The 26,513-nt window shown below is 37.0% G+C and overlaps 1 protein-coding gene across 1 annotated transcript; it reads left to right on the forward strand.

The window, feature by feature from the left end:
- Positions 1–1,306: 1,306 nt before the first annotated feature.
- On the forward strand, positions 1,307–25,605 carry LOC147509862 (uncharacterized). Its single transcript, XM_086597939.1, has 9 exons — positions 1,307–1,386; positions 4,470–4,523; positions 23,775–24,064; positions 24,171–24,476; positions 24,620–24,721; positions 24,830–24,835; positions 24,926–25,111; positions 25,207–25,265; positions 25,449–25,605. The coding sequence occupies exons 3-9, from the start codon at positions 23,789–23,791 to the stop codon at positions 25,603–25,605; spliced, it is 1,092 nt and encodes a 363-aa protein (XP_086454065.1). The 5' UTR covers positions 1,307–1,386; positions 4,470–4,523; positions 23,775–23,788.
- Positions 25,606–26,513: the final 908 nt, after the last annotated feature.

Raw genomic sequence — 26,513 nt, forward strand, 5'->3', positions numbered from 1 at the left:
AATGGTAGCTAATTAGACCTAAAAACTATATAAAATTCTAGATCTAGTTTTCAGTAGAGTAATTAAGTTTAAGTTCCATTTTCAATTCTTGTTTTAGATTAAGTCCTTGAATCATTGTTCTTGATTGATTAGATAAATAAAATAGTTATTTTTATCAATTTTGATTTTTGGCATTTCAATTTATAGATTTAATTTTAATTCTTGTTGATTATCATTTCGTAGTTGAAGTAGATTGAAACATTGTTAGTTAAATTAGTTAAGTTAGAATTTTAATATGATGAGTAATTATAATTCAATGGGAAATGATGGGTTGATGACTAAAGGCTAAAACCTCCATTAGAGGGGTGGATGAAGCTTTGATGAAAACTTAGTGGTATAGTGTAGTAGCGTTGTAGAATCTATTCCACTCTACAGGGTCGTGATTCGCCATGAGAATGGGTGGACGACCTCACATGCTAGTTAGTATTTGGTAGAAATGCCATGAACACTAGGGATTAGAACTCGAAATTCTTGCCATAAGAACGTAAGAATCGAGATACAAGAATCTATGCTAGGTTATTAAGTTGGATTCGAGGTGGATTTGATTCCCCTCTAATCCTTTATCTAGATTCAAAAACAATCATATTTACATAGCATTCGTAGTTTAAATTCAACATAATCAATTTCATATTGTATCATAGTATAACACCCTTCGTAAAGCTCTCACCAAACTTAAGACCGATTAATTAGACTAGAAAACATTCCATGCTAGAGAACTAGGAGTGGAACGAATTTATTACTCCACTCTATTTCGATAGAATTGAGAGTAGAAACTTTGATAAATATAGACACGTTAAGAAGTTTTAGTTTACTTACATTTTGAGTTCATCGTTCATTTCGTAGGTAAACTATTCAATTTTATGTCTATCATCAATGGTATAAGATACTTGGAGGAGCGGTTAGTAGTCAGCCGGGGGATGCGTTTCCCCTAGTTAGTTTTTTTTCTTGTTCTTTCTATTTTCTATTAGTTAATGTTGGGATTTCTATTAGACAAAGAATCTACTGTTTTTCATTGTTGTAAGATATGGAATTCTGATTGTTAATTGATTAATGAACTCAAAGAGGGACCATTAGTGTTCATCTGGTTTTTGAATTTGACAAAAAAAAAGTGTTTTTCATTATGTTTTGCATGTACTGAATAATAGTGGCAGTTGAGTAATTTTGTTTTATAGAGAAGCAGTACTGAAAAATGACTTTAAGGCTTGAACCAGTACTGACGCACTACTGATTCAGTTATGCAGATCTTATTGAAATACAACAAGTCTTCTCTTGAAGAGGTGAAATCCATAACCCATGTGTTTGGTACACAAATCAGATCTGCATTCTACAAAAAGTTTCTTCTAATCTGTAAGTTTGTGCTTTTATTGTATTTTCTTCATTTCTCTGGCAAGTGTATTCTAATTTTGAAATTAATTTTGTTTAATTTGTGTTTTGGTCGTTGATGAGTATGGGTGTTCAGACTAAGATCATGATTTCCTTCTTTGTAATCACATAGCTTTAATGATTTTTGTGTGAGATGATGTCCAAGATTACAAGGTGTTGTCATTAGATAGAGTAGGAGAATATTATAATTATTATATCCACAAATTGAGCGATCCAGAACAATGGGTTCATTTTGAAATTTTGGCCCCCAAAGTTTTGGCAACAAGGAATACTTTTACTACTAAAGTTAGTTGTGTGTGTGTGGTGTGTGTGGTCACTTTAGTCCTAAGGTAGGACCTGGTCATTTGCATATAGGGTCTAATTGAGCATGAGGTGTCTTGCTCTTACAGACGTAAGGTGTACTTGGGCTTTATTGCACATTTGCCCCTACTTGGAGATAAAGTGGAGGTGGTTTATATGAAAGGGGGAGGGATAATAACAGTATGGGGATGGCCATATTGGTGTCATGATTGTTCTTTCTATAAATAAAAAGTAGACTATATGAAAGAATCTTGGTTACTGAAATCAGATTATATGAAGGTAGACTACTTTTAACAGAGATTTATATATATATATATATATATATATATATATATATATATATATATATATATATATATATATATATATATCTTTTGACTTTCTTTGACTCATCTTTTCAACTACTGGAATTTATTTATATCTTCATCAAGTTGTTACTATGATTGATTAGGTGTGATAATTAATATGCTCCTCCCTTGGACATTCTTTGTACTATATATTAATAAATAACTAGCCATCACTACACCATAATAGCTATTTTGTAACAGTGCAAATTTTCAATAAGTAACGGATATAACTGCTAGGTAGTAACAGTTATATCCGTTACTTACTATAACAAGTGTTACTTAAAATCTTGAATTAATATTTAATAATGTTTTCATAGTTATTTTGGGATATGCTAACATTTATATTCGTTAGAAAAGGAAACAAATATGCATAATAAATTGGAAAATAAAAAAATGTCACGACCGGAAAATTTGGTAACGCGGTCACATTTCCCCCTTCTTTTTTCTTATTTTTTTTAGCTCACTTATTTTTTCGGCTAACACTTACAAAAGGAATTATCTCACCTCTTTTTTCATACGGCAGGAAACAAAAAAAAAAACTCTCTGAAGAACCCTAGCTTCTCTACGCCCATCTTCTCCAATTTCTATGACGAACCAGGTCAATCTCTTCGTAGATTATCGATTAAAAAAGGTTACTTTTTTGCTGACTCTCTCTCTCTTTCTCTATCTCTTCTTGGTTGTTTGTAAACATGTTTGATTGATTGTATGTTAATCTATTCATAGAATCCTCAATTTGTTGTTGTCTGTGATTTGTAAGTGGGAGTAGTGCATACTAGTTTTCTTTATGCCTTCCATCATGTGGTCATGATTTACAATAAATATATTCTTCCATTATGTGATCATGTTCTCTACTCAGTTTTATCTGGACCTTGTCTTCGAGTAAGTCTTATGTAAACATTTAGTAGCTATTAATTTGCAATCTGGTTTCATAAGCACTATAGAAGTTTCTGTTATTCTTTCAAATGTTCAGCTTGTATGGGACTGACTTAATTTTGTCCTTTAGTATTAGACCATAGATTAGGTATTGGTATTTGTTGTATAAGACCATAGATGGTAATTAATAGAACAGAGGGGATAGCCAAGAAAGTGAATTGTCCTTTCTCTTGGGGAGTTTGAAGGCTCTTCATTGGTTTATCTGTACCTGATTTTTGTGAAGACCCTTAGTGAATAGGTTGGCTGTCTGGTGATCTGATCAGCAGATGGAACAAACTGAACTCAGTGAGTGCCATAAACAATAACTTTGAAGAGAGGAATCAAGGCTGCATTGAAGAGGAGGCGGCAACTGTTTGAGAAGGTTCTTTGGCATCTTGAGAAAAAGCGAACCCTTGGAGTAGAACTTAGTGCTCTTGATCCATCATAAGATTTAAAATGAATGAGATAATTTTGTTCTTCTCCTGTGACACATATAAAGACATAAAGAAAGACATGTATGGCAATATAAAATCAACATGTGATAATAATACTAGCTAATTGTGGGAAGACAACTCATGGTTCTACCGTTTCTATTTGCTGTTTTGAGCATTTATGCTCCTTAATGCATTTTTTATTAATTCTTTTCTACCTCTTCTATCTGTAATCTTTGTATTTGGTACTTTGGTAGGACACCTCATCCTACTGTTGATGTGTATATTAATAAAATTGATTTACCTATCCAAAAAAAAAAATAGTAATAATAATTGAAAATTGAAAATTGAAAATGAAAATTGATTTACCAGAAGATGAAGCACAAGGGTGAAAGAGGGGAAAAAGAGGATGAAAATGATCATTCGTCTTTGCAGAGACCTAGTATTTATAGCCACAAAATTTGGTGGGGAATTTCCGTCAGGGTCATCATGTAGGGTACACTGTACACGTGACGTTTGAATGCGATATTTTCTGGCTTGAATATTTCAAACAGACTGTGTCGTATCTCATTGTCCTTACAGTGTTGAAAGATGTGGCTTCCATGTTAGGAGTAATAGGGGTCTTAACCATTATACTTGAACTGTCCTGCGTTGCTGGAAAGTGATTTCTTAGCGTGCCGAAAGTCCCCAGTTTAGGCAGTTGGCTTAGAGAAACAACTGTAAGATAGAATTTCTTTTAGTTAGTGATTCTGTAATTTATTATTATTATTATTCATTGAGAAAGATAGATGTGTTAGTGGAGTCGTGGATACAATTTTCTGAAAATGTTGGTGTATGACACTTATCCATTGTGTATCTGCTTTTTCTCATTGGTGTTAATCTATTCATAGCATCCTCAATTTGTTGTTGTCTGTGATTTGTAAGTGGGAGTAGTGCATACTAGGCAGTTGGCTTAGAAAAACAACTATAAGATAGAATTTTCTGAAAATGTTGGTGTATGACACTTATCCATTGTGTAGCTATTTTTTCTCATACTTGATATGTTTCTTTTTTGAAGGGTTGACTGATTTTCTCAAAAGTTTCACTTGTTGCTGCTAAGTCTAATTTTGAGGTAAAATATTAATCTTTATTGGTTTAATAGATGTGGTTATAAAAGTTTGCTTCTTTGTTGGTTATGTACATAGCTCCAGGATTACATACTACTTGAAATGCGATAATTAGTTGTTGAGGACATAAGAATATAACTAGGCTAGACATTTTCTTTTAGGTTGGTGCATATTTAATTTCATTAGTTGCCTTGCACTAGAATAAATCAAATCAATAGGTAGTGCTAAAGCAAAAGATCCTGTACTCACAAATACAATTTCAGAGTGGCTCTTTCATTCTGAAAAAATATGGGCGCATGACATATATTCATAGTATTTGTTAGTTTTGAGTTGTAGATATGATGGAAATTATATGTTGCATTAAGCGACGAGCTATACACCTGCAAAATTTAGTGTTTTAACTGTTGTTGCCCTTATGGATTGAAAACAATGTTACCTGCATTTGAATCTTATGATGTCGTTTGTTTTTTGCTTTTTGGTTGTACTTGGATAGCTAGTTGTCTGTTATTTATGCTGATCATTATTTCCCTTGGTGTCTAAATATAGTATAGAATGTCTGAACCAATAAACAAAGAATGGATGAGTGAAAAGGAAAGAGGCGACCACGATATTCTATGGGATTCGAGGTTTTTCTTAAATTTGCAAAGTGGAAGTTGGGTGGTAAGAAGTGTCCTTGCCCGTGCAAGAAGTGTCAAAATAGGTATTGGTTGAATTATAAAGATGTTGAGCACCATTTAGTCTCAAACGGTATAGAGAAGTCCTATTGTGTATGGACTTTACATGGTGAGGACTTATCTAACATTGCCGTTCATCCTCCAATGGTTGCAAATATTGGAGAAACAACCTTTGGTGATGTTGCTATTGAGATGGAAGGCACCGAGGAAGAAACTATTGGGGAGGTCGGGATTGGGATGGGAAACTTTGTTGACTCTTCTTTTGGATTGCATGAAAGAGTTGTGGGTGATGGCAGTCTGGGATCGGAGTTTGATGAGCCTTATGTTCCTAAACCAGACTTAGGAAAGAGGTATTATGAATATAAGAAAAAGGCAACTGACACTACCAAAAAAGTGACTTTTAGCCTCGGACATATTGCCGCGGCTAGGGGTTTGGTGGCTATATCTTACTTGTTGCCACGACAAACTAAATATGTGGCAAGAAGTACCTTTTTGCCTCGTGATTATCCTTTTGTTGCAAAAGGTGCATTTTTTGCAACCGTTTCAATGTGGTCGTGGCTTTAAGTCAAACCTTTCGTAGCGAACAAATTTTGCGCGTGGCTTTAATTAAGTGTTTGGCGTCGATGGCTGCAAAAAGGCTATTTAAAACATTAAATAATTATTTTCATTAAAAAAAAATCAGAAAATAGAAAAACCGCAGAAAATAGAAAATAGAAAAAATAGAAAATAGAAAATAGAAATAATTAGCATTCCCGCGGTTCTTTCGCTCGTTTATTTTTTGATAGTTGAATCAAATAAAAAAGATCGAAGAAAGAAGAAATTGAAAAAACCCAAATACTTTTTACCGGCTGCCGCACCAGTGCCTTATTCTTCACCGCCACCTTCTTCTTCACCGCCAGTTGCTGCTTCTTCTTCACCGGTTGCCTTCTTGTTCTTCACTGCTTCTGCCTCCTTCTCCATTGCTTATTTTACCTTCAGGTAATCCTCCTTCTCCGCGTTTTGGATTTAAAGAACTGCTCTTTGCACTAAAGAATCAGTTAATTTATTTCTAATCATCCATTTAGATGAGTTTTCTGCTAGAGTAAAACACGAATCTAATTATCTATACAAACCATTCACTAATTTGAAGAACTTTAATAGATTCTCAACTTTAAATCCAAATATTGTAGATGAATTAATCAAAATCCAAAAACAAAAAAAAAATTTGGAAGAGATGAGAATATGACGATTTTATCGAACTAGCGAGTTTTGTTTCTCATAATTGATGAAATGGGTTTTTGTCGAGATGTTGTCGTTCATGAAATTTTTGGGTCTCTGAAGTGTGAAGAAGGTTTAAGGAAGAAGACCTGTACCACTATACTATACTCCCCATCTCATAGTAGCACTAGTGTAGTATAACTTATTTTTCTCAGTTTTACAGCCAACTCAATAGCTAATTATGTTTTTGTCCTTTCTCCTAATTCTACTTCTTTTTCAATCCTTCGTAATTTTGTTTTTTTGGTTAGAATCATTTGTAACTTTGTTATCAAACATTTGATTTATTAATCCTTTATTAATTACTTTGAGAACACACAAGAAAAAATCAAGTATGATAACTAGCATTTGTTACTCAGTACTTCATTAATTAGTAAAATTACTAGTATATATAAGCGCTCTGTGGGCGCTCTCAAAGTGGGAGCTTCTCAAGTTAGGCGATCTCGCTCCCGCTCCCGCTCAACGATCTGGTGACTAAGTCAAGCACTTCATTATTTTATTTAAATCTAAATATCGTAAGAATATTTGATCAATTGATTCGACTTTTCTATTGTTAGAATATTGTATATATATATATGAGGTTTTAATCCAATTTATGTTATTTTTGGATAAAAAGATCGACTTTTCAAATTTAAAGCTTTAGCTTTCCTCGTATTGAGTTCTAGTTATGTTTTCATGGCTATTGCTTTCTTCAATTATGTGAGACCAATATTTGGTGGTAAATCCCACATTTGGACAGTTAATATGGCCTTGTCACAGTCTTTTTTTTATTGGTTCTCCTATGTTATGTTAGGATATGTTAGTGAATATATTAATTTTTGAACTTGATGTAGGATATGATATTCTTGCTGAACAAGATTGTTTTTTTTTTTTTTTTTATGTAGTTGTAGTTCAGTTTTTAAATGGATAAAAGTTGGATGGATCCGACTCTAGGAAGATGCAGTCGTAAGTATATACTTGGTTGTGAGAAATTTATCGAGTTTGCTTGGAATAATCGAATTAAGGAACTTGGTGGTGAGATTTACTGCCCATGTGTAGGATGCCTTAATCTAATGTTATTGCCTAAACATATAGTGGAACATCATATAAAGAATCGTGGTATACTACGGAGTTATGTCCGTTGGACAAAGCATGGGGAGAGTGTGGAGGTAAATACCGAGTCTAATCAGGGTGATGATATGCATACAATGTTGCAAGATGCATTAGGATTTCAAAACATGGTTGGTATAGACAATGACATACCACCTAGTTCGAATACAAATGAGTCTAGTTCCAAAGTGACACTTTCGAACGGATGAGCCAAATGAAGAAGCACATAAGTTTTACAAGTTGTTGAAGGAAGCGCACACACCCTTGTACCCTGGCTGTACTAAGAGTTCAAAATTGTCTTTTTCTAGTACGATTGCTTCATGTAAAGTGTCTTAACGGGTGGAGTAATCATTCGCTTGACATGTTGCTTGAGGTATTAAATGATTCACTTCCAAATGACATCAATATGCCCAAGAATCATTATGAATCAAAAACAACTTCGGATCTTGGGATGGAGTGCATTAAGATAGACGCTTGTCCTAATGATTGTATGTTGTATTGGAAGGATAACAAACCAGTCATGGACAAGGATAACTGTGATGTATGTGGTGAGTCAAGATGGATCACGACTTTGGAGTGTACAGAAAATAGAGTTAGTTCATCCGCGCAAAACCTAAGAAAAAGGCGCTAAGGTTTTTTCGATATACTTTCCTATAAAGCCAAGACTCCAAAGATTATTTATGTGCTCAAAAACTTCTAAAGATATGAGATGGCATGCCGATGATCGTCTTAAAGATGGTGCTTTGAGGCATCCAAATTGACTCCAAGGAATGGAAAAGCTTAGACCAAAGATATCCTTCATTTGGTTTAGAATCTCGCAATGTCGGACTCGGAATGGCTAGTGATGGCTTCAATCCTTTTGGTAGTCTTAGTTCTATTCATAGCACTTGGCCCGTTATTCTAGTTCCGTTATAATCTGCCGCCTTGGATGTGTATGAAACAACCTTTTCTCATCATGTCATTGCTAATTCCTGGCCCTAGCAGTCCGGAAATAACATTGACGCGTGTACTTGCACCATTGATTGATGAGTTAAAGGAGTTGTGGGAGAAGGGAGTTGAGACGTATGATGCCTCTTCAAAACAGAATTTTAAAATGCATGTAGCTGTTTTGTGGACTATTAATGACTTCCCAGCATTTGCTAATTTGTCCGGATGGAGCACTAAAGGACAACTTGCCTGTCCCTCTTGCCATGAGAAGACTTGCTCAAAATGGTTGCAAAATGGGAAAAAGTTATGTTATATGGGAAGTCGTAAATTCCTGCCACTTGATCATAAATATCGAAAGAATAAGAGTTCTTTTGATAACAAGATAGAAATGGGAGTTGCCCCAAGCCCCTTTACTGGAAGTGATGTACTTGCTCAATTAGATGGATTCGACCAAATCACATTTGGTAAGGTGAATAGTGATAAGGTTATTGGACAAAAGAGAAGTCGAGAGGATAATTCTTTGCCACACAATTGGAAGAAGATTAGTGTATTTTTTGAGCTCCCATATTGGAAATACCTTTGTTTACTCCATAATCTAGATGTCATGCACATTGAAAAGAACAACGGTGAAAGTTGGCTTGGGACACCGCTGAATTTAGAGAAGAAATCAAAGGATAACCTGAAGTCAAGACAAGATTTGGTGTTAATGGGTATGCGAAAGTCACTTCATCCGATAGCTAAAGAGGGTAACAAATACTATATCCCCCCTGCTCCCTTTACCTTGTCCTTGACTGAGAAGAGGAAGCTTTGTCAATTCTTGAAAGGTATTAAAGTTCCGGATAATTTTTCATCAAATATATCGCGTCATGTTCAGGTGAAAGAATGCAAAATACCGGCCTAAAAAGTCATGATTGGCATGTTCTAGTGCAGCAACTGCTTCCAGTTGCAATACGTGGAATCTTACCTAAGGAAGTTACATTAGTTCTTGTTGAACTCTCTAATTTCTACAAGCAGTTGTGTTCAAAAGTATTATGGGTTGCAGAGTTGGAACGTCTTGAGTACCAGATTGTCACACATGCAAAATGGAAATGATATTTCCTCCATCATTTTTGATGTTATGGTGCACTTGCCTATTCATTTAGTCAAGCTAAGCTAAGCTCACTTGGACGAGTGTACTATCGATGGATGTACCCAATCGAAAAGGTCGAAGTAAAGATAATAGTAATGGTTACTTTTGTTTGTATTTTGTTAAAATTTGAACTTAAATTTTGTCATCTTTTATATTTATTCAAGTACTTGTACACTTTGAAGAAGTATGTTCGTAATAAGAGTAGACCAGAGGGATCCATTGCCGAAGGGTATCTTGCTGATGAATGCTTGACTTTCTGCTCAAGATACTTAGATGATGGGATGGAGACTAAGTTCAACCGGACAGGGAGGAATGAAGAGTTCGAGTTGTTGGATTGGATGGACAGCTTTTCTATTTTTCGTGATACAATGCGTGCTTTAGGGAAAGGGAACGCGTTTAGGACTTTAACAGACGATGAGTGGGAACAAGCTCGTTTGTATGTGCTAATCAATTGTGAGGAAGTGGTACCATTTATTGAGTAAGTCCACTTTATTGAAATTGTGCTTTAGTTAAAAGAAATATTATTTATAAACCTATGTCGTAAAATGCAATAATGTTTTGTACAAAACACAAACAAGTGATTAGGGATGAGCTCGGCTAAGGGGAAGTGCTAGGAATGTGGACCGTATTCATAATGAACAGTTTGGTAAATAGTTTGAAAACCAAGTAAGTGTTAATTGTATGCAGTTAGATTATGTATATCGGTTTATGTACTTTCGATTTACTTTTTCCAAAGTAGTTTTGTAGATAGCAATATGATTTCACTGTTTAGTAACATGCCTCAAGAAGGATTCTACTTGTTTTATTTATATTTATGTTTAGCTGATTTAGGGATATTTAGAGGATGTTTAGTACAGTTTAGATTTAGTTTCTTATTTAGGGATGTTTGTTCTACTTGGAATTTAGCCTGCATGTTCCTAGAGCATTGGTAATTAGTCCGTCCAACACAAAGAACAAGGAAAAAATAGGAAGATGTTAGTAAATCTCTCTCCCCCTCCCTCCTGCATTAGTTGTTTCCTTTTCTTTTGGGTCCTGGAGAGTGGAAGACAAAGAATGTCTCTCTGCATTACCGAGTAATTAGTTGTAATAGCTCTTTTTCTTTGCTTCAGAGTATATCTTGATCTAATGTCGATCTACTATAATGACTTTACTTGATCTAGTTGTGTTATCAATAGTGGTAAAGTTATTAGGGCTATTCAAAATTTCAAACCTTATAATAATTACTCATGTACAACAATTTATATTCTGCTTCAGATAGAGTGTTCTGAGGTCTGAGCCTCAAACCTTGTAATAAAAGTCCAATATTCTGCCATGTTGTTTGTTGCAAAAGAAGCCATTTTTTTGTCTTCTTTCTTTTTGATTGGAGCTACTTGCTACTGATTGCTTATGTTTACTGAAGTTCAACATTATTTTTTTCTCCTTATCTGAATAGGTCCAGCAAATGAAAAAGGATGGGGAGTTGGTCACGAAAGCAACTTCGAGTTTAGCATATGGTCCTAGTCGATTTGCTTCTTGTTTCAAGGGCTGTATTGCAAATGGATACAGATTTCACACAAAAAGCTCGTGGAGTCACGAAGGAAAACTCAGAATAGTGGAGTTTTTGTATCGGCGTAAACGCCAAGCTTTATGAAGCTGAAAGACATGAACCCAGTGACCGGTAGTGTGGGTTATTATGGTGTGTTGAATGACATAGTTGAGTTAGCGTTATTGCAAGGAGAATAGAGTGTTTCTGTTCAAGTGTGATTGGTGGGATGTTATGACTCGCTGGCGAGAATGAGAATAGATGAATATGGGTTCACTACATCGTGAACTTTACACCTAACCTTAGCTACGAGTGAACCGTTTATTTTAGCATCTCAAGCTGAACAAGTTTTTATCTCCAAGATAATTTGGATGATAATTGGCGAGTTGTGTTAAAGACGCCTTCCAAGGGACTTGTATGATATGGGTTCAATGGTTGAGTCGACCGAAGATAACACGCCTTGCATGCAAAGAAGATGTGGATAACATAGTTGACAAAGACACCACGACATTAACGGTTGGACTAGGAGTGAGATTGATGGAGTAGAAGTTGTTGCGGATACTATTGATGAAGATATCATTGACGGTGTCGAATGTGATGAAGACTTCATCAATGATAGTGATTGTGATGAAGACCTTGATAATGATTGTGATGAAGACAATGACAGTGACGATGATTATATGTAGTTTTTTGTGCTATTTTTTTTTTTTTTTTTTATGTTTTGGGAGTGGTTATTATCTAGTGTCTTCCTTGATGGATTTACTTGATGAATTGCTTTATGTGACGATTTAGACAGGTGCAATGGTCAAACGATTTCGAGAGGATCCTAATGGTGACGAGAGCGGTAAGTTTAACTAAACTAACATTCTAGTTCATTATTGTCTTATGTTTAATTAATGAAGCTTTGGGCTTGTGTACAGCTGGAAAGTGGGTAAGGGGCACTTCTACCCTTCCTAAGGTATTTGACCAACCAAATGGCTCAAAGTTGGAATTGGTATGGAAAGGCGACAACCGGTGGGGACCTCGAAAACATCCAAGCTTGTTCTCTGAATCTCTTGGAGTATTAATGGCAACGTCACGTCGATTTGATTGGACAAAAAATTGGGAGCTCCAAGATGTAGGCGACAAAGAGTGGTTATGGGATAACATTAAGGTATGGACATTTGGATCTGCACACACTTGCACTAATTTAAAAAAACTGTCTATTTCATTTCTTAGTAGATCTTTTTGTCTCTCGTTTTAGGATAAATGGGAACTTGATGAGACCCGAAAAGAGCCCACTTTGGCTGTGATTTCCGGGGACGAATTCAGAAACAGAAAGAGTAAATGGAAAAGGAACTTTTATACCCGCTATGCCACATATGAAGAACGTATAAGCCATAGGCCAGAGCAACTATCGCAACAGGAGTGGGTTCAACTTATGGAGTTTTGGGATACTCCGGAGCATCAAGTAAGAAAAAGTGTAATGTTTAGCTTAAGTATTTTTATAGGGTACAATACTAACTAGGAGATCTTTTTGTATAGGCAATTTCTAAACGTAATAGGGCTAACCGTGCTAAGCAAATAGCGAAGCATGCTGCTGGAAGAATAAGTTTTCCCCAGTTTGAAGAGATAATGGTACATATGCTTATTATTTTTATTTTCCTACTGCGGCATTGAATTTGACTAGTGATTAACAATTAATAAATTTCTTTATATTTGGTTAGAGTCGAGGCCGAGCACCCCTTCCCTAGGAGATCTTTTTGTGAGGACTCACACAAGTTCACAAACGCATGACGCTCTTGATGATCAATCAAGAGAATACATTGTATGTAACAATTTCATCTTAGTAATAGCTTCAGTTTAAATATCATACTTGGCTGTATTTAATATCCCGTAATCTTGTTAATTTTTTTTTGGAATACGAAGCACAAAATGAAAGACCTAGCAGGTATAGATGAACATGGGACACAACTACCTCTCTCAGATGAGATCTATAGGGAAGTGATGCCTCCAGAGCGGCATGGACGTGTGAGGTTGAAGGGACGAGGTGTAACCCCAACCAGCCTACTTTGGCTCCGACTATCTTCGAGACAATCGTGTGAATGACACGAAAGCCAGTTGGCTGAAATGCAAAAGAGTAGCACAAGAGAAGGAGGAGGAAAGACGACTTGAGATTGAAGAGATTAAGAGGCAAGCACAAGAGAAAGATGAGCAAAGGCAACATGAAATAGATGAGATGAAGAGGCAATTGGATGCACGAGATGGGACATGGAAACACGACTTATGCAAAAGGTGGCTAATTTTGCCCAAATGGTATCACGTGAGGTAATGTAAACATGCTTAGTTTCTTGTCTATGAATGTTCTTTTTCTTTATAATCTGAGCTGGTCTCTTAGAGTCATGAGTTGCTTAGAGTTCAAGTCGAACCCGATATACACCGGTGTCCAAGTCTAGAGCAAGCTAGAGTTCCTATTTGATCGTTACAAGGGTTGATTGTATTCAACTGTGTGCTTCTTGTTTTGACTCTTGGTGCCTTTTTGAGTGATGTCTATGTTTTGACTTTTGAGATATTGTCTACTCTGGTGTCTTTGTTCGAAATGTGAAAACGAGGTTGTCACGCTTTTAGTAGGGATGATCGATCCAAACTTGAGTTTAATCTTGGATGGCTAGTGAGATGTCACTTTGAGCCTCAATAAACCCATTTTTCTGGATTGAAGTTTCAGTACTCCTACTCAATTGGGAAGAGGTGCTAGAGCAGGGTTGTGCTTGAACTCGCTATCGCAGTCTCGTTTAAGCTACTTGTCGCTTTCTTCATGAAGAAAAAATGATGACCCAATTTCAATAACATCGAAGGCGCAGGATACTGGGCATATATCGGGAACAAAAACTGGTCTTGTAAAACTCTCGTCGTAGAGTCTTTGACTTCTAGATATTCCTGTGCCACACATATCAGTCTGTTGCCATGGTTCTGTTTTATTCTGATCAGCTATAAGAAATTGGGGACGCTGGTGTTTTCTTCACTCAACTTGTATTGGTTTTCTCTCACTCTCATTCTCTTCTCGGCAGCAGAAGAAAGAGCATATCCGAAAACCCAACCATGGTGTTCATCAAACCCACAAAGTCGAGGGCTTACTTTAAGCGTTATCAAGTCAAGTTCAGGAGAAAGAGAGCTGGAAAGACGGATTACAGGGCTCGTATCCGTCTTATCAACCAGGACAAGAACAAGTACGGGACACCCAAATATCGTTTTGTTGTGCGGTTTACCAACAAAGATATAATTACTCAGATTGTATCTACTAGTATTGCTGGTGATATGATACTTACATCAGCTTATGCCCATGAACTGCCCCGATATGGTCCCTTTTTCTGGGGTTGTATTCCTGACCCACTCTTGGTCCCTTTTTCTGCACCAGCTCTGTTGCTCTTATGCATGTGTTGTGTACTTGCAATGGCGTTGATACTCTCTCCTATTGCATTCTCTTCCTTTTCTTCATTATTATCTTTTCTGACTTTGGCTGCCCCTTTGGCCTTGTTTCTAGACTTCCTCTTGGCCTTATGCCATCCTGTCTGACTAGAGAGGCCAGTGGTTTCTATTAGCGGTTTAGTTTTGACACTAATACCATTTATTGGTGGAGATTCTAACATTCCAAATACCTCCTCCGAATCTTCTTCAAAGATCAAGGTGGTCCGAAAAATATTCTTTCTCGAATTCCTCTTCACTTACCGAGTAGCTATCCTCCTGCCGAATTTCTCCTCTCTTGATTGAGTAAACTTTCTTTTCTTTAGAATCTTAAGAATTTCCTTCTTCTCCTTCTGTATTCAGAGAACCCACTTCTGATGGCTCAAATTCAGTTCTGACCTCCTCAAATTTGTCCTCCTGTAACAGTTCTTGTTCATTTCTGGAAATGGCTGCCACATATGGAACTATTTCCATGTTATTTTGCTTTTCAATCTCAGTTTCAGATTCCTGCACACCTTCATCCTCTGCTGGCATGAGTACTGCAAATCTGTTTGAAGCTTGTACCTCAGAATGAACTACGACTTGTGAACCTCTAACTGTAGGTTCAAGGGCTTCAGTCACTTCTCTGTAAGTTCTCTCTTGTGTTTGGCCAACTTCTTCTGTTTAAAATCGTACTTTTAATTTAAAATTGTGGGTGTGTGTCGGGAGGATTTTAAAATCGCAAATCTCGCCTTCGGAACAACTTAAAGGGAAGAGATTTTTACTAGTTCTAGACGATGTGTGGAATGAAAACGGTGAGAAATGGAATAACTTGAAAGATTTGTTATTAGGAGGTGCAATGGGAAGCAAAATAATTGTAACCACTAGAAGCGAAAAGGTTGCAGTTATAATGGGATCCGTTTCACAATATAAACCTTAAGGTTGTCGGAAGATGATTGCTGGGATTTGTTCAAGCAAAGGGCATTTGGTTCAGATCAAAAGCAAGGAAAGCCGAACCTTGTGGAAATTGGAAAGGGAATTGTGAGAAAGTGTGGGGGAGTGCCTCTAGCAGCTAAAGCCCTTGGAAGCTTAATGCGGTTTAAGACTGAGGAACATGAGTGGACGAGTATCAAAGATAGTGATCTTTGGAGATTGCCTCTAGAAGAAGTTGGGATTTTGCCTGCATTGAGAATAAGCTATAATCATTTGCCATTCCATTCCTGTTAATGCTTTTCCTATTGTGCTATATTTCCTAAAGGTTGGGTACTTTCGAAGCCAGAACTGATCCAATTATGGGTGGCACAAGGGTCTGTTCACACGTTCGGAGAAAATCAAATCTTAGAAGATATAGGTAATCGTTATGTCAAAGATTTGATGTGGAGATCGTTCTTTCAAGAAGCGAACTAGATTACTTGGGGAGATTCGGACTTTGAAAATGCATGACCTTGTTCATGACCTTGCACAATCATTGCGAGAACAGAGTACTTCATTGTGGGAAAGGAAACTAAAGGAGACATCCCTAATGGAGTACGGCATCTGCGCCAAGCGTGGGAGAAGATTTGCCGGTTGAGTTCGAGAATCCTTGCGTAAACATACAAACTTACGGACACTTCTTTTTTAACTCGAAATTATCTCTCATCGAGGATATTCTCTCAAACTTTAAATGCTTACGTGTCTTTGGGTTTGTTTGGTAGAAACTAGGGAAGTTACAAGTTCCATTGGTAAGTTGAAGCCTAAGATACCTTGAGATTATATCCGACTCTGTTTAATCCCCCCAACTCTATTACTAAGCTGCAAAGTTTAGAAAGCTTGGGGCTTTTATGTAGTAAAATTACATTGCTGCACGGAGAAATCTGAAATTGCAAAAACTTCGAGCACATTTATACCCATAAGGACACTGTGTTAACATACATGCCATCTGGCCTTAGTCATTTAACTTCTATTCAGAGATTAGAAACTTTTTTGTGGGGAAGGGGATTGGATGCAAATTGAATGAGTTGAATGGACTAATACATATCAAAGGCCTGTTGAAGATTTTCAATCTTGAAAATGTGAGCAGTGCTAGAGATTGTGTGGAAGCGAATCTAAAGGGTAAGCCCAACCTTGCAAGGTTACATTTAGTATGGAATGACGAAGGCGTTAACAGAGTGAAAATTGATTTTGATGTGCTGGGAAACCTCGAGCCACATCGAAATCTTAAAGCGTTGGGCATAAAAGGTTACAGAGATAACAGGTTCCCACGGTGGATGACGGATCCATTGCTCCCAGATTTAGTCTTGATTAGTCTCAAACAATGTAGAAATTGTCAAAATCTCCCAGCACTTGGTCAACTCCCATCTCTTAAGGATGTACAGCTGGAGGAATTTGAAAACTCTGCTCTGGCTTCTGGAGTTCAAGACTGAGTCTCGTAGACCGATTTAGTACCCGCTTCAATCGCTTGAATGGGCTTTCTTCGCTCGATAAACATCGATAAATGGGCGATATCAAGTCGGTGCCTCCCTTCAATGTGCGAGATTGAAGTTCTCAGACGCCTTCATCGATTGATGTTGTTGAAGTAGCGGTTGAATCATCCATTTAAGTTGAATCAATGGAAGTTGGGGGTTCGGGAAGCTCGCTCTCCCCTAATTGGGTATCCCGCCAAAGAGAGAAATGACTTTCTTTATTAGAGTAGTTCCTCGATACTCCCCAACAACCTGCTCAAATGGCAATGCTTGGTGCACTTAGGCTTGGCTCAAGCCGCCCCCGTGCTGCCCTTTGTTTGTTTTATTGTTATTTATTGTTAATAAGCGGTGCTGAGGGTGGTCGTAGATCAGATGGTCTTTTGAACCGGATTTTTTGCTGCTTGATTTGACAATTCGGAACCAAGGTGTATCTTGGGAACCAAATTTTAAGTACCCCGACTTTGTGGTTAGTTCTTACCTCTTTTCCTATTTTTTATGCTCCATAGTTGTCCCCGCTATACTAAACATATGTTCCCCAAGTTGAGGAAATAAGTATCAATGCTTGGCCCTATATAGGAATGATTATCTTTTTTTCCCACTAGTTGGGGAATAGGTACCTGATTTAGAACATGGTTGGACGGAATAACTAAACAATAGGCTAGAGAAGGTGGGGCACGCCTTCATGGAGTCGAAGGACTTGAAGGTGCGGTGTGTGGCTTTTTATTTGGTGGAACAAATTGCCTTGCCTTTAGTTATTGTAAGTTTGATGGGGCATATAAGAATTCTATACTACCACTAGTACCGGGAACAGGGCATCATATATATGAAGTAAGAGATTAGGTTTAACTGAAATATTAAACTAAGATTTGTTGGTGGATATGACCAATCTTTTTGGTCCGTGTAATTAGTATATTACATTTTTGTGGATATCGGTATATCACCGATTCTGGGCTGGGGTAGAGTGCAATCTTAATTTTTGGCTTTAATTTGGTAAAATGTAATTGCAAAGGCTAATGAGTTTAGATTAATTCTAAATGATCTCCTCAGTGAAGACTTATTATCTGAATGAAGAACCACATGGACACTTTCTTTGGACACAAGAAATGTCTCCTTTTCAGGTCATATGTAGTCAGGTTGGATACAACGTCAGGGATGTCAGAAAGTAATTTAAAAAAAAATAATACAGTGAGGTTTTCCTTTCGATTTTATTTGCTTATAGATGTGTCAAATGTAAAATATTAGTTGAAAGGTTGTCTTAGACTCTTAGACGTTTTCGGTTCCCATCCTCAATTATTAATTTGTTTTTCTTCAGATGCTGCATGGTCGTTTTCTAATGAGGTATCTCTCGCGGATACAACTGTAGGACTCGGGTTCTTTGAACTTTCTCTGATTTGTAGTTGTACACTGTTGTTTTGAACTTTGCGGAATTTAGTTGAAGTAAAGATACATGCAACACATCACCCCTTCAGTCCACACAATCTACACTGAAACCAAGCTTACATAATTTAATTGAAGTAAAGCCACATGCAACACATCACCCCTTCAGTCCACACAATCTACACTGAAACCAAGCTTACATACAACGTCCACACACTAGGGGTATATTGATTTCAGTTATTTGTTGAGTCAGTTGAAGTACCCATCCATGCGGGTGGAAGCATTCCAGTCTGCTCATGTACTGTCTGAAACAATGGGGGCAACATTTTATACACTCCACCAACCTGGTTCAAGGCAGAACTACTAGTTCCTACTCCATCCACCGTTTCACCACCACTCCCATTAGTCCAAATACTTATCTTTGGCTGCAGTCCTTGTACGGCGCCTGCATTAATCTTTGCAAGTTCTTGGAACACACCACCGTTGATCATCATATAATCTCTTAATGCCGTGTAGTTACCTCCCAGTGCTTCTAAGAGTGTACGCAAATATGTGCCTTGTGCTTGAGCTAGTGCAATTAGTCCTTCCGCCTCTTTCTGCTTTGCATATAATTCTCCATCTGCTACTTGTTGACGGGCATAGAACGTTGCTGATGCAAGTGCTCTTTGTGCTGTTTATCCTCATCATTGACAAATTTAAAAGTAGAAAAGATTTTTATCTGCCATCATAGTAAAATCGCCTGTTAACTGATGGGGTTTAAGGCCGATTATTGGGTATTGTCAACTACGTCCATAATCCATGTGTTTGCTACATTATAATATTATCTATCTGTATTATTCAGTTTATAATAATGAAATTGCATCTACATCTACTCTGTTTTGTCTAGAATCTAGAATTCTAGATATGTTACAAGTAGTGATCGGTCTTGACTTGTTCCTTTTCTTTTGGGCAGGTGAGAAAAAAAGGGCAGGGAGTGGCTATCATCCTTGGTCTTTCGGGTCTTAGGTATGAAATAGCTACAAAACTTATAGTGAACATTTTGGTTTATAGAGTCGACACTAATGAAGCATATGCTAAGCTTGGTAGATGACTAAGCATTTGGAGGAGATAAACCTTTAATTATTGTCTTCGGTTTATGTCTTTCTTGTTATTTCTAAACTTTTCTTGTTGTTTGTTTACGCAGAAAATAAATGCACAACGATAGCTTATTGTACATGCATGATTGATTCCGAAACTTCATAGTTTTTGCGATTTTGGCGCTAATAGGCGGAATATGGTACTATTGCGTATGCGTACTGTTGGATTTTGGACTTTCATCATAAGAATTTTTTGTGTAGATAGTTTGATACTTTTGTTTGTGTGATACCGAAATACTCGAAAGATGGATTGTTATTTCTCTTATTTTTGGTAGTGATTGGAATTGGTTTATGTAGCTTCCATGTGAAATGAAATTTCACTTTAGATTCTCATTCATAGTTCTATGTAGTTTTAGTACACAAATTAATATTATTATTATTATATATATAACACTTTTTGCCACGGCCATTTGCTATAAAAAAAAACCCAAAAGTAATGTTTTGCCGCGGCCATTTGCTGCAAAAAAAAACCAAAAATAATGTCTTGCCGCGGCCATTTGTTGCAAAAAAAAAACCAAAAATAATGTCTTGCAGCGCCATTTGTTGTAAAAAAAAAAAACAAAAGAATGTCTTGCCACGCCATTTGTTGCCAAAAGAACAAAAAAATAATGGCGGGAGAAACATTTATTGCCACGACTTGTGGCAATAAATACTTTTTGCAGCGGTCGTGCTGTGATAAAAAAGAAATTAATTTATTTTGACAATTAAATTAATTCAAATAAAAAACAATGTTTTGCCACGACATGGTCGTGGCTAAATGTTCACTCTCTTGTAGCGGTGGCAAAAGTCGTGGCAACAAACTTCTTTCCACACCCTTTTTTGCCTCGAGCGAGGCTAAAAGTTTTTTCGTGGCAAAACACATGTTGCCACGAATTTTGGGCTTTTTGCCACCACAACTAACCGTGGCAAAAAACCATATTTTTAGTAGTGTGAAAAATTGTATCTTGCATGTGAGGGTCCCGAGACAACTCTCTCTGCACTTGTAGAACTTCACAATGTAAAGAAGCAATTTGGTTGGTCTAGAACTGGTATGACAGTACTCTGATCCTTGTTGAGGCGATGGTTGCCTAAAGGTAACACACTCCCAGAGAAGTATCCAGTAATGAAGGAGATGTTGAAAGACTTATGGATGAAGGCTACGTGCATTCATGCGTGCGAGAACAACTGTATCTTATATTGGAAGACAGAGAAAGATTTGACGAGATCGTCCTAAGTGCCAAGCTCCAAGATATAAAGTTAAGGAGGGGGGTCAAGGGAAGAAGAATTCCAAGGAGCCTAACAAAGTACTGAGACATTTTCCTTTAATTCCAAGACTTAAGCGGTTGTATAGTATACCATGGATAACACATGAGAAGACATGGCATGCACGAGCAGAGACTTCCGTGGCTTATATGCGTCATCCAATTGATTCGGGTCAATGGAAAATTTGTAAAGAAAAGTGGCCAGACTTTGCTAATGAGCAGTGCAATGTTTGGCTTGCAATTGCAACTGATGGGTTTAATCCGCGTGGCATTCAGTCTACTAGTTATAGCTGTTGGCCTGTCATCACTGTGCCTTACAATCTCCCCCCTTCCATGTGCATGAAATCAGAGTTTCAGATGTTGTCTTTGCTTATACCGGGTCCCAAGGCACCAAAAGGAGACATTGATGTTTTTCTTGAACCTTTGTATGACGAGTTGAAAGAGTTGTGGGAAGGAGTGCCAGCTTATGACATGAACAAAAAAGAATACTTCACTTTAAAAGCTATACTAATGTGGGGGATCCATGATTTGCCCGCATATGGAAACTTAGCGGGCTGCGTAATACATGGTTACAAAGCTTGTCCTATTTGCAGTGACAACACTTCTTCCATATATTTGAAGTCTAGCAGGAAGAATGTATACCTTGATTACAATATTTTCCTTAAAGGTAATCATCCGTTCAGGAGTGGTAAGTACTTGGGACTAGTGGGTAGCAAGAAAGAGGAGCGTAGAACTCCTCCACAACGATTAAATGGTGATGCACTTTTGCAAACGTTGAGTTATGTGAAGTATAAACCTGGTAAAAAGCGGAAGAGAGGCGGTCAAAATGTGGTTAACGACAATGAGGGTAATGAAGTTACATTGGCATGGTACAGAAAGTCCATATTGTTTTTCCTTGTTTACTGGATTCATCATAAAGTTTGTCATGTTATTGATGTGATGCACACTGAAAAGAATGTTGCAGAGCACATACTCGACACGATCCTTAGTAAGAAAGACAAATCAAAGGATACTGACCAAGCACGAGAGGATATGAAGGAACTTGGCATACACCGAAATCAGTGGATGCAAATTGACCCTGCAAGTGGGAAACAAGTTAAACCTACAGCACCGTTCATTCTAGATAAAACGGAGAAGATGAATTTTCTTAAAACTTTAAAAAATTTGAAGCTCCCATCGAGGTTTTTCATCTAATCTGAAAGTAACATCGTCAGTCTTGATCCACCTTGTTTGCTCGTAATGAAATCACATGATTATCATGTGATTATGCAATATCTTTTGCCCGTGCTACTTCAACATGCTTTTCCATCTCATCCTGATTTGCGGAGAGCTCTTCACCAGATAAGCTTATTTTTTAACATATTGTGTTCGAAAGTTGTAATTCGAAAAGAAATCCAAGATGCCAAATACATGGTTGCAGAGGCATTGTGCGTGTTGGAAAAGTACTTTCCACCATCATTTTTTGATATTAGCATCCACCTTGTTGTGCATCTAGCTGATGAGGCATTGATGTGTGGACTAGCTAGAGATCGTTGGATGTATCCGTTTGAGAGGTAAATTATGCTTCTTTCAATCCCCATTGTTTTTGTCTCAGTTTTAAATAAAATTAATAAATGCATTCATGGGTTTATCGCTTAAATAGGTCGATGAAGGAGTGCAAAGATATACCTAGTAACAAACAATTTGTTAAAGGATCGATTGCAGAGTCGTATCTTGTCTCTGAGTCTGTTAAGTATGCAATGGAGTACATTCCAAATCCACGTCGCAAAAATCACAAAAGCACTACTGGTGAAGTGTTTCTAGATGAAAATGATGAATATATTGATGAAGGGCCTGTGTTTGAAGGTAAAGATGTGATTTTGTCGTCGGAGCAATTTGTACAAATCCGTAGATGGCTACTTTTTCGGTTGGAAGTCGATGGACTTGACGATCATTACAGTGTTAGTTCTTCACATGTGTCTATTTCCCGTAATAAATTGACGATATATACTAACTTTTGGTTAAATTGTAGTGAGTATCGCGAGTCTTTGCAATCTAGTTCCCGAGGCGAGGAAAAGGGATAGCAAAGACGAAAATAGAGATACAAACAGATTTTATCGACTGGTTATATAATAAGGTATTACTTAATGGGGATAGGAATATACGATTTTTATATTATTTACACTTTTGAATTGTGTTATGTTTTCTTTTCAGAATTGTTTGGAGAATGATGACACTTCATCTGAATTGTGGTTCTTTGCTAGAGGGTCATTGTTCAAAGCTAAAACTTTTCGAAAGTATCACGTTAATGGTTATTTATTTTCTACTAAGTCTCATGATGAGACCATTCTTACGCAAGACAGTGGTGTTTGCATGAGTGCAATTACTACATTCACATCAAGTAGGAAAGATAAAAATCCTATCGATGCATCTGCTATGTGGTATGGGGTCATCAAACAAATACTAGAGGTGGATTACATAAATTTCAAGGAAGTGGTGTTTTATTGTGGCTGGGTTAGGGTGGAAGATAAGACCAATGGCTGTAAGCTATGCCCAGACTCTAACTTATTGATAGTAAATTTTAATCGGCTCAAGAGCTCTGACAAAATGTTAGATGAGCCAGCCATTTGCGCTAAAGAAGCCCATCAAGTGTTCTATTCGAGAGATCTGAAAAATCATGATTGGTGGGTGGTCATACATTCACCAAGGCGAATGACTAGTCAAGTGGACCAGCTAGAAGTACCCGAAGACTTTCAATCTACTCTTGCACAACAACCTAATTTGAGATCATTGTTAGAACCACATCGATGATTGTAGTGTGTAGTTGTAATTTTGAAAACATGTTCAAAAGACTAGTTTTCTCTTTTGATGATTATGTACTAGATTTGGGTGCTAATTTTTTGATATCCTGGTTAATTTGATAGTGCTCTTCCTTTAATTTTTCTTATTTTCTTTTTACTTTATCTATTCTACATTTTAAAGATCTTAAATAATTGTTTGTTATATGTCATATTTGAAGCATTATGAAATCCTTGATAATATGTTTTCAATTGTTGGGAATTGTTAGGTTGTTTTTTAATAATGGAGTCAGGTAATACAAATGCACACCGCAGCGCATCAGATGCATCTTCTCCCACAGGTGAATGTAGTTCTCGATCATCCAAAACGGCACAATTAAGAGGTCCCTCTGGGAAGTTGCTTGTTGATGTGTGGTCTAATGGCCAAATTGTTGGACCAAATGCAAGCAACTTCAAGACTGCAATAGGGAATGAAGTGAGGCTTCATATCCCGATCAACACTAAAGATTGGCGACTAGTGAAAGATAGCTTTAAGGATGCTATTTGGAAAGCCTTGACGGTATTTTTTTTTTTTTTTTTTTTTTGTATTGTTTTTGGTCAATTCTACCTTTCTTTCATCTATATCTCACTATATTTTTTCTTATCAATCATTTTACTCATGACAGAAGGAATATGAATTTAATGTATCCAATTTTGCTTCTCGTCCATGGGTTGAGACGAATTATCCTCAAAAACTTAGGACTGTGAAAGCGACGTATCGGTCAAAGTTCTTGGCAAACTCTGAAAGCATTGAAGCAGCTAAGGCAAACTGCCCACCTGGTGTTAATCCAACTATTTGGGTTGATTTTATTGACTATGAGCTTCAACCTAAAGTAAAGGACAGAAATGCAAAAAATGCAAACAATAGGGCAATGAATGATATTGGTACTACTAATGGGAGGAAAACCTTCTCCCAAATACATAAGGAGCTGGTATGTATCACTTTTGAAATAAAAATGTCGTTTGATCATGTATAAAATTTGCAAAACAATTAACTATGCTAGTTGACTAATATATTTTCTTTTAGTTGTCTTTCTTTTAGCACTATTACCAAGCATTGATTATTTGCTTGTAGCAAGAACAAAACCCTCAAGCAAAAAGGACTCGGGTAGATGACTGGTGCAAGGGCCGTGAACGCCGTGATGGTTCAGTTTTGCTAAATGCTCGGGAAAAATATGTGAGTAGAAATTTTGTTTCTTTCTATTAACTAACTGTAGTTTTTTATTGCTATCGGACATATTTTTAGATATTTGATTTGATTTTTTTTTTAAAATATATATTGCAGGATCAAGTGAAAGCAGTTCAGAAAAGATGACTAGCGAGTGGAGAGACTGACATTGAAAACATCGACTCTGATGCGTTGACTGAAGTACTTGGCAAGGAAAAGAAGAACCGTGTCCGTGGAGTTGGTTCTAATATTATTAGAAAGCAGCTACAACATGCTGCTGTGGCAAATGATTTAATCAACCAGATGGGCACTACATCAGTTGCAAAGGTCGAGGCCGACATGGCTTCATTTAAATCAAAGGTCGATGGAGACGTGTCTGAGGGCAAATCAATGCTCAAGGTCAATTTTTTCTTTGCAATTAGTGGTAATGGTTAGAGTTGTTAATACTTGATCCACACATAAAAAATATCCTTGCATCATCTACTCCATCGCAGGTTCTCATTCAACAACAACTATGCAATAATAATGTGATGGCCAATGCCGGCACATATGGGTGTGACTACACCTAGAACTAAACTTGGTTCAAATTCTACTCAACTCCATTCTCCAAAGAACTCCTCGAACTTGACCCTGCTTTTGGGTCGCTTGAACGACCTAGAGTCACTTTACTAGATAAGTTTGGTGCGAAGTTGCTAAAGGGTCCGGTTGATGTTGGTGCAACAATTTGTCATGGCAGAATTCTGGTTGGTGGAGAGAGAAGAGTGTATATTGATGAAGTATTGGTTCCCGATGCTGCTGTTTATTACAGTCCACAAGATGGTAATGCAACTTTGAACGCGTGGGTTGAAGGAGGGTATATAGCTTGGCTTGATGGGCGATTGAAGTATGATTGATGTTTGTAGGTTTTAGATCTTTTTTGGATTGCTCTACTCTTTGGTTTTTCTGCTTTAGTTTGGAAACTTAAGAAACAAATATGGCGTTAAACTTTGATGTGGTTGTGGTTGCCAGGACTTGGAACTGTTAGTGTTATCATGACTTAGAATCTTAATTGTACATAAATGTCAATTCTTTTTATTAGTTTTATGTCTTGACTTGCCTTGTTGTAAAGAAATCAAGGCCTTTCATGTATTTAAGTTTCTGGTGCAGATGGCAACATGGATAGAGATGACGAGATGCTTGGAGCAATTAGTAGTCAGCCGGGGGATGCATAAGCCCCTGGTTAGTTTTTTTTCCCTTCTTCTTTCCATTAGCTATTTTAATTTGAAGTTTTTACTTTTATTTGCCACTAATGATTGTGTAATTGTTTGATGCATGCGAGGTTCATAATGTTGGAACTCCATTGTTGCTACTTGTGATTATGCACAACATACTGGTACATACTATCCTTCTATATGTTTTTCTTTTTATTATTATTTTGGCTTTTCTAGTATATGAAAATAGTGCGTAAACTAGTACATACCTCCTTCCGGTTTTCAAGATCGCGAGAGGACCTGCAAAATGAACCAATGAACACGCGAGAAGAAACATGTACAAGCTTAATATCTTGTTCTTATAGCTTATTTACAACTTCCTTTATTGTACGTGTTACTTCCTGATCTGTGTTTGATCCAAGTAGATTTTAATTTTAGCTTATTGCTTTACACAGTCACTGAACCAAAGGCGCCAGGATTTTCGAGCATGTGGTTCATTGGTTCAGCTAGTCATTTGTTTACCACGCCACCCACGTTATCAATACCCTGAAAGTTTTGTTTATGGAATTTGCTTTTTTTAACAAACACATTGTCCTTTACTAAGATAACTG

Source organism: Coptis chinensis, chromosome 3 (assembly GCF_015680905.1).
Source record: "Coptis chinensis isolate HL-2020 chromosome 3, ASM1568090v1, whole genome shotgun sequence".
Lineage (NCBI taxonomy): Eukaryota > Viridiplantae > Streptophyta > Magnoliopsida > Ranunculales > Ranunculaceae > Coptis > Coptis chinensis.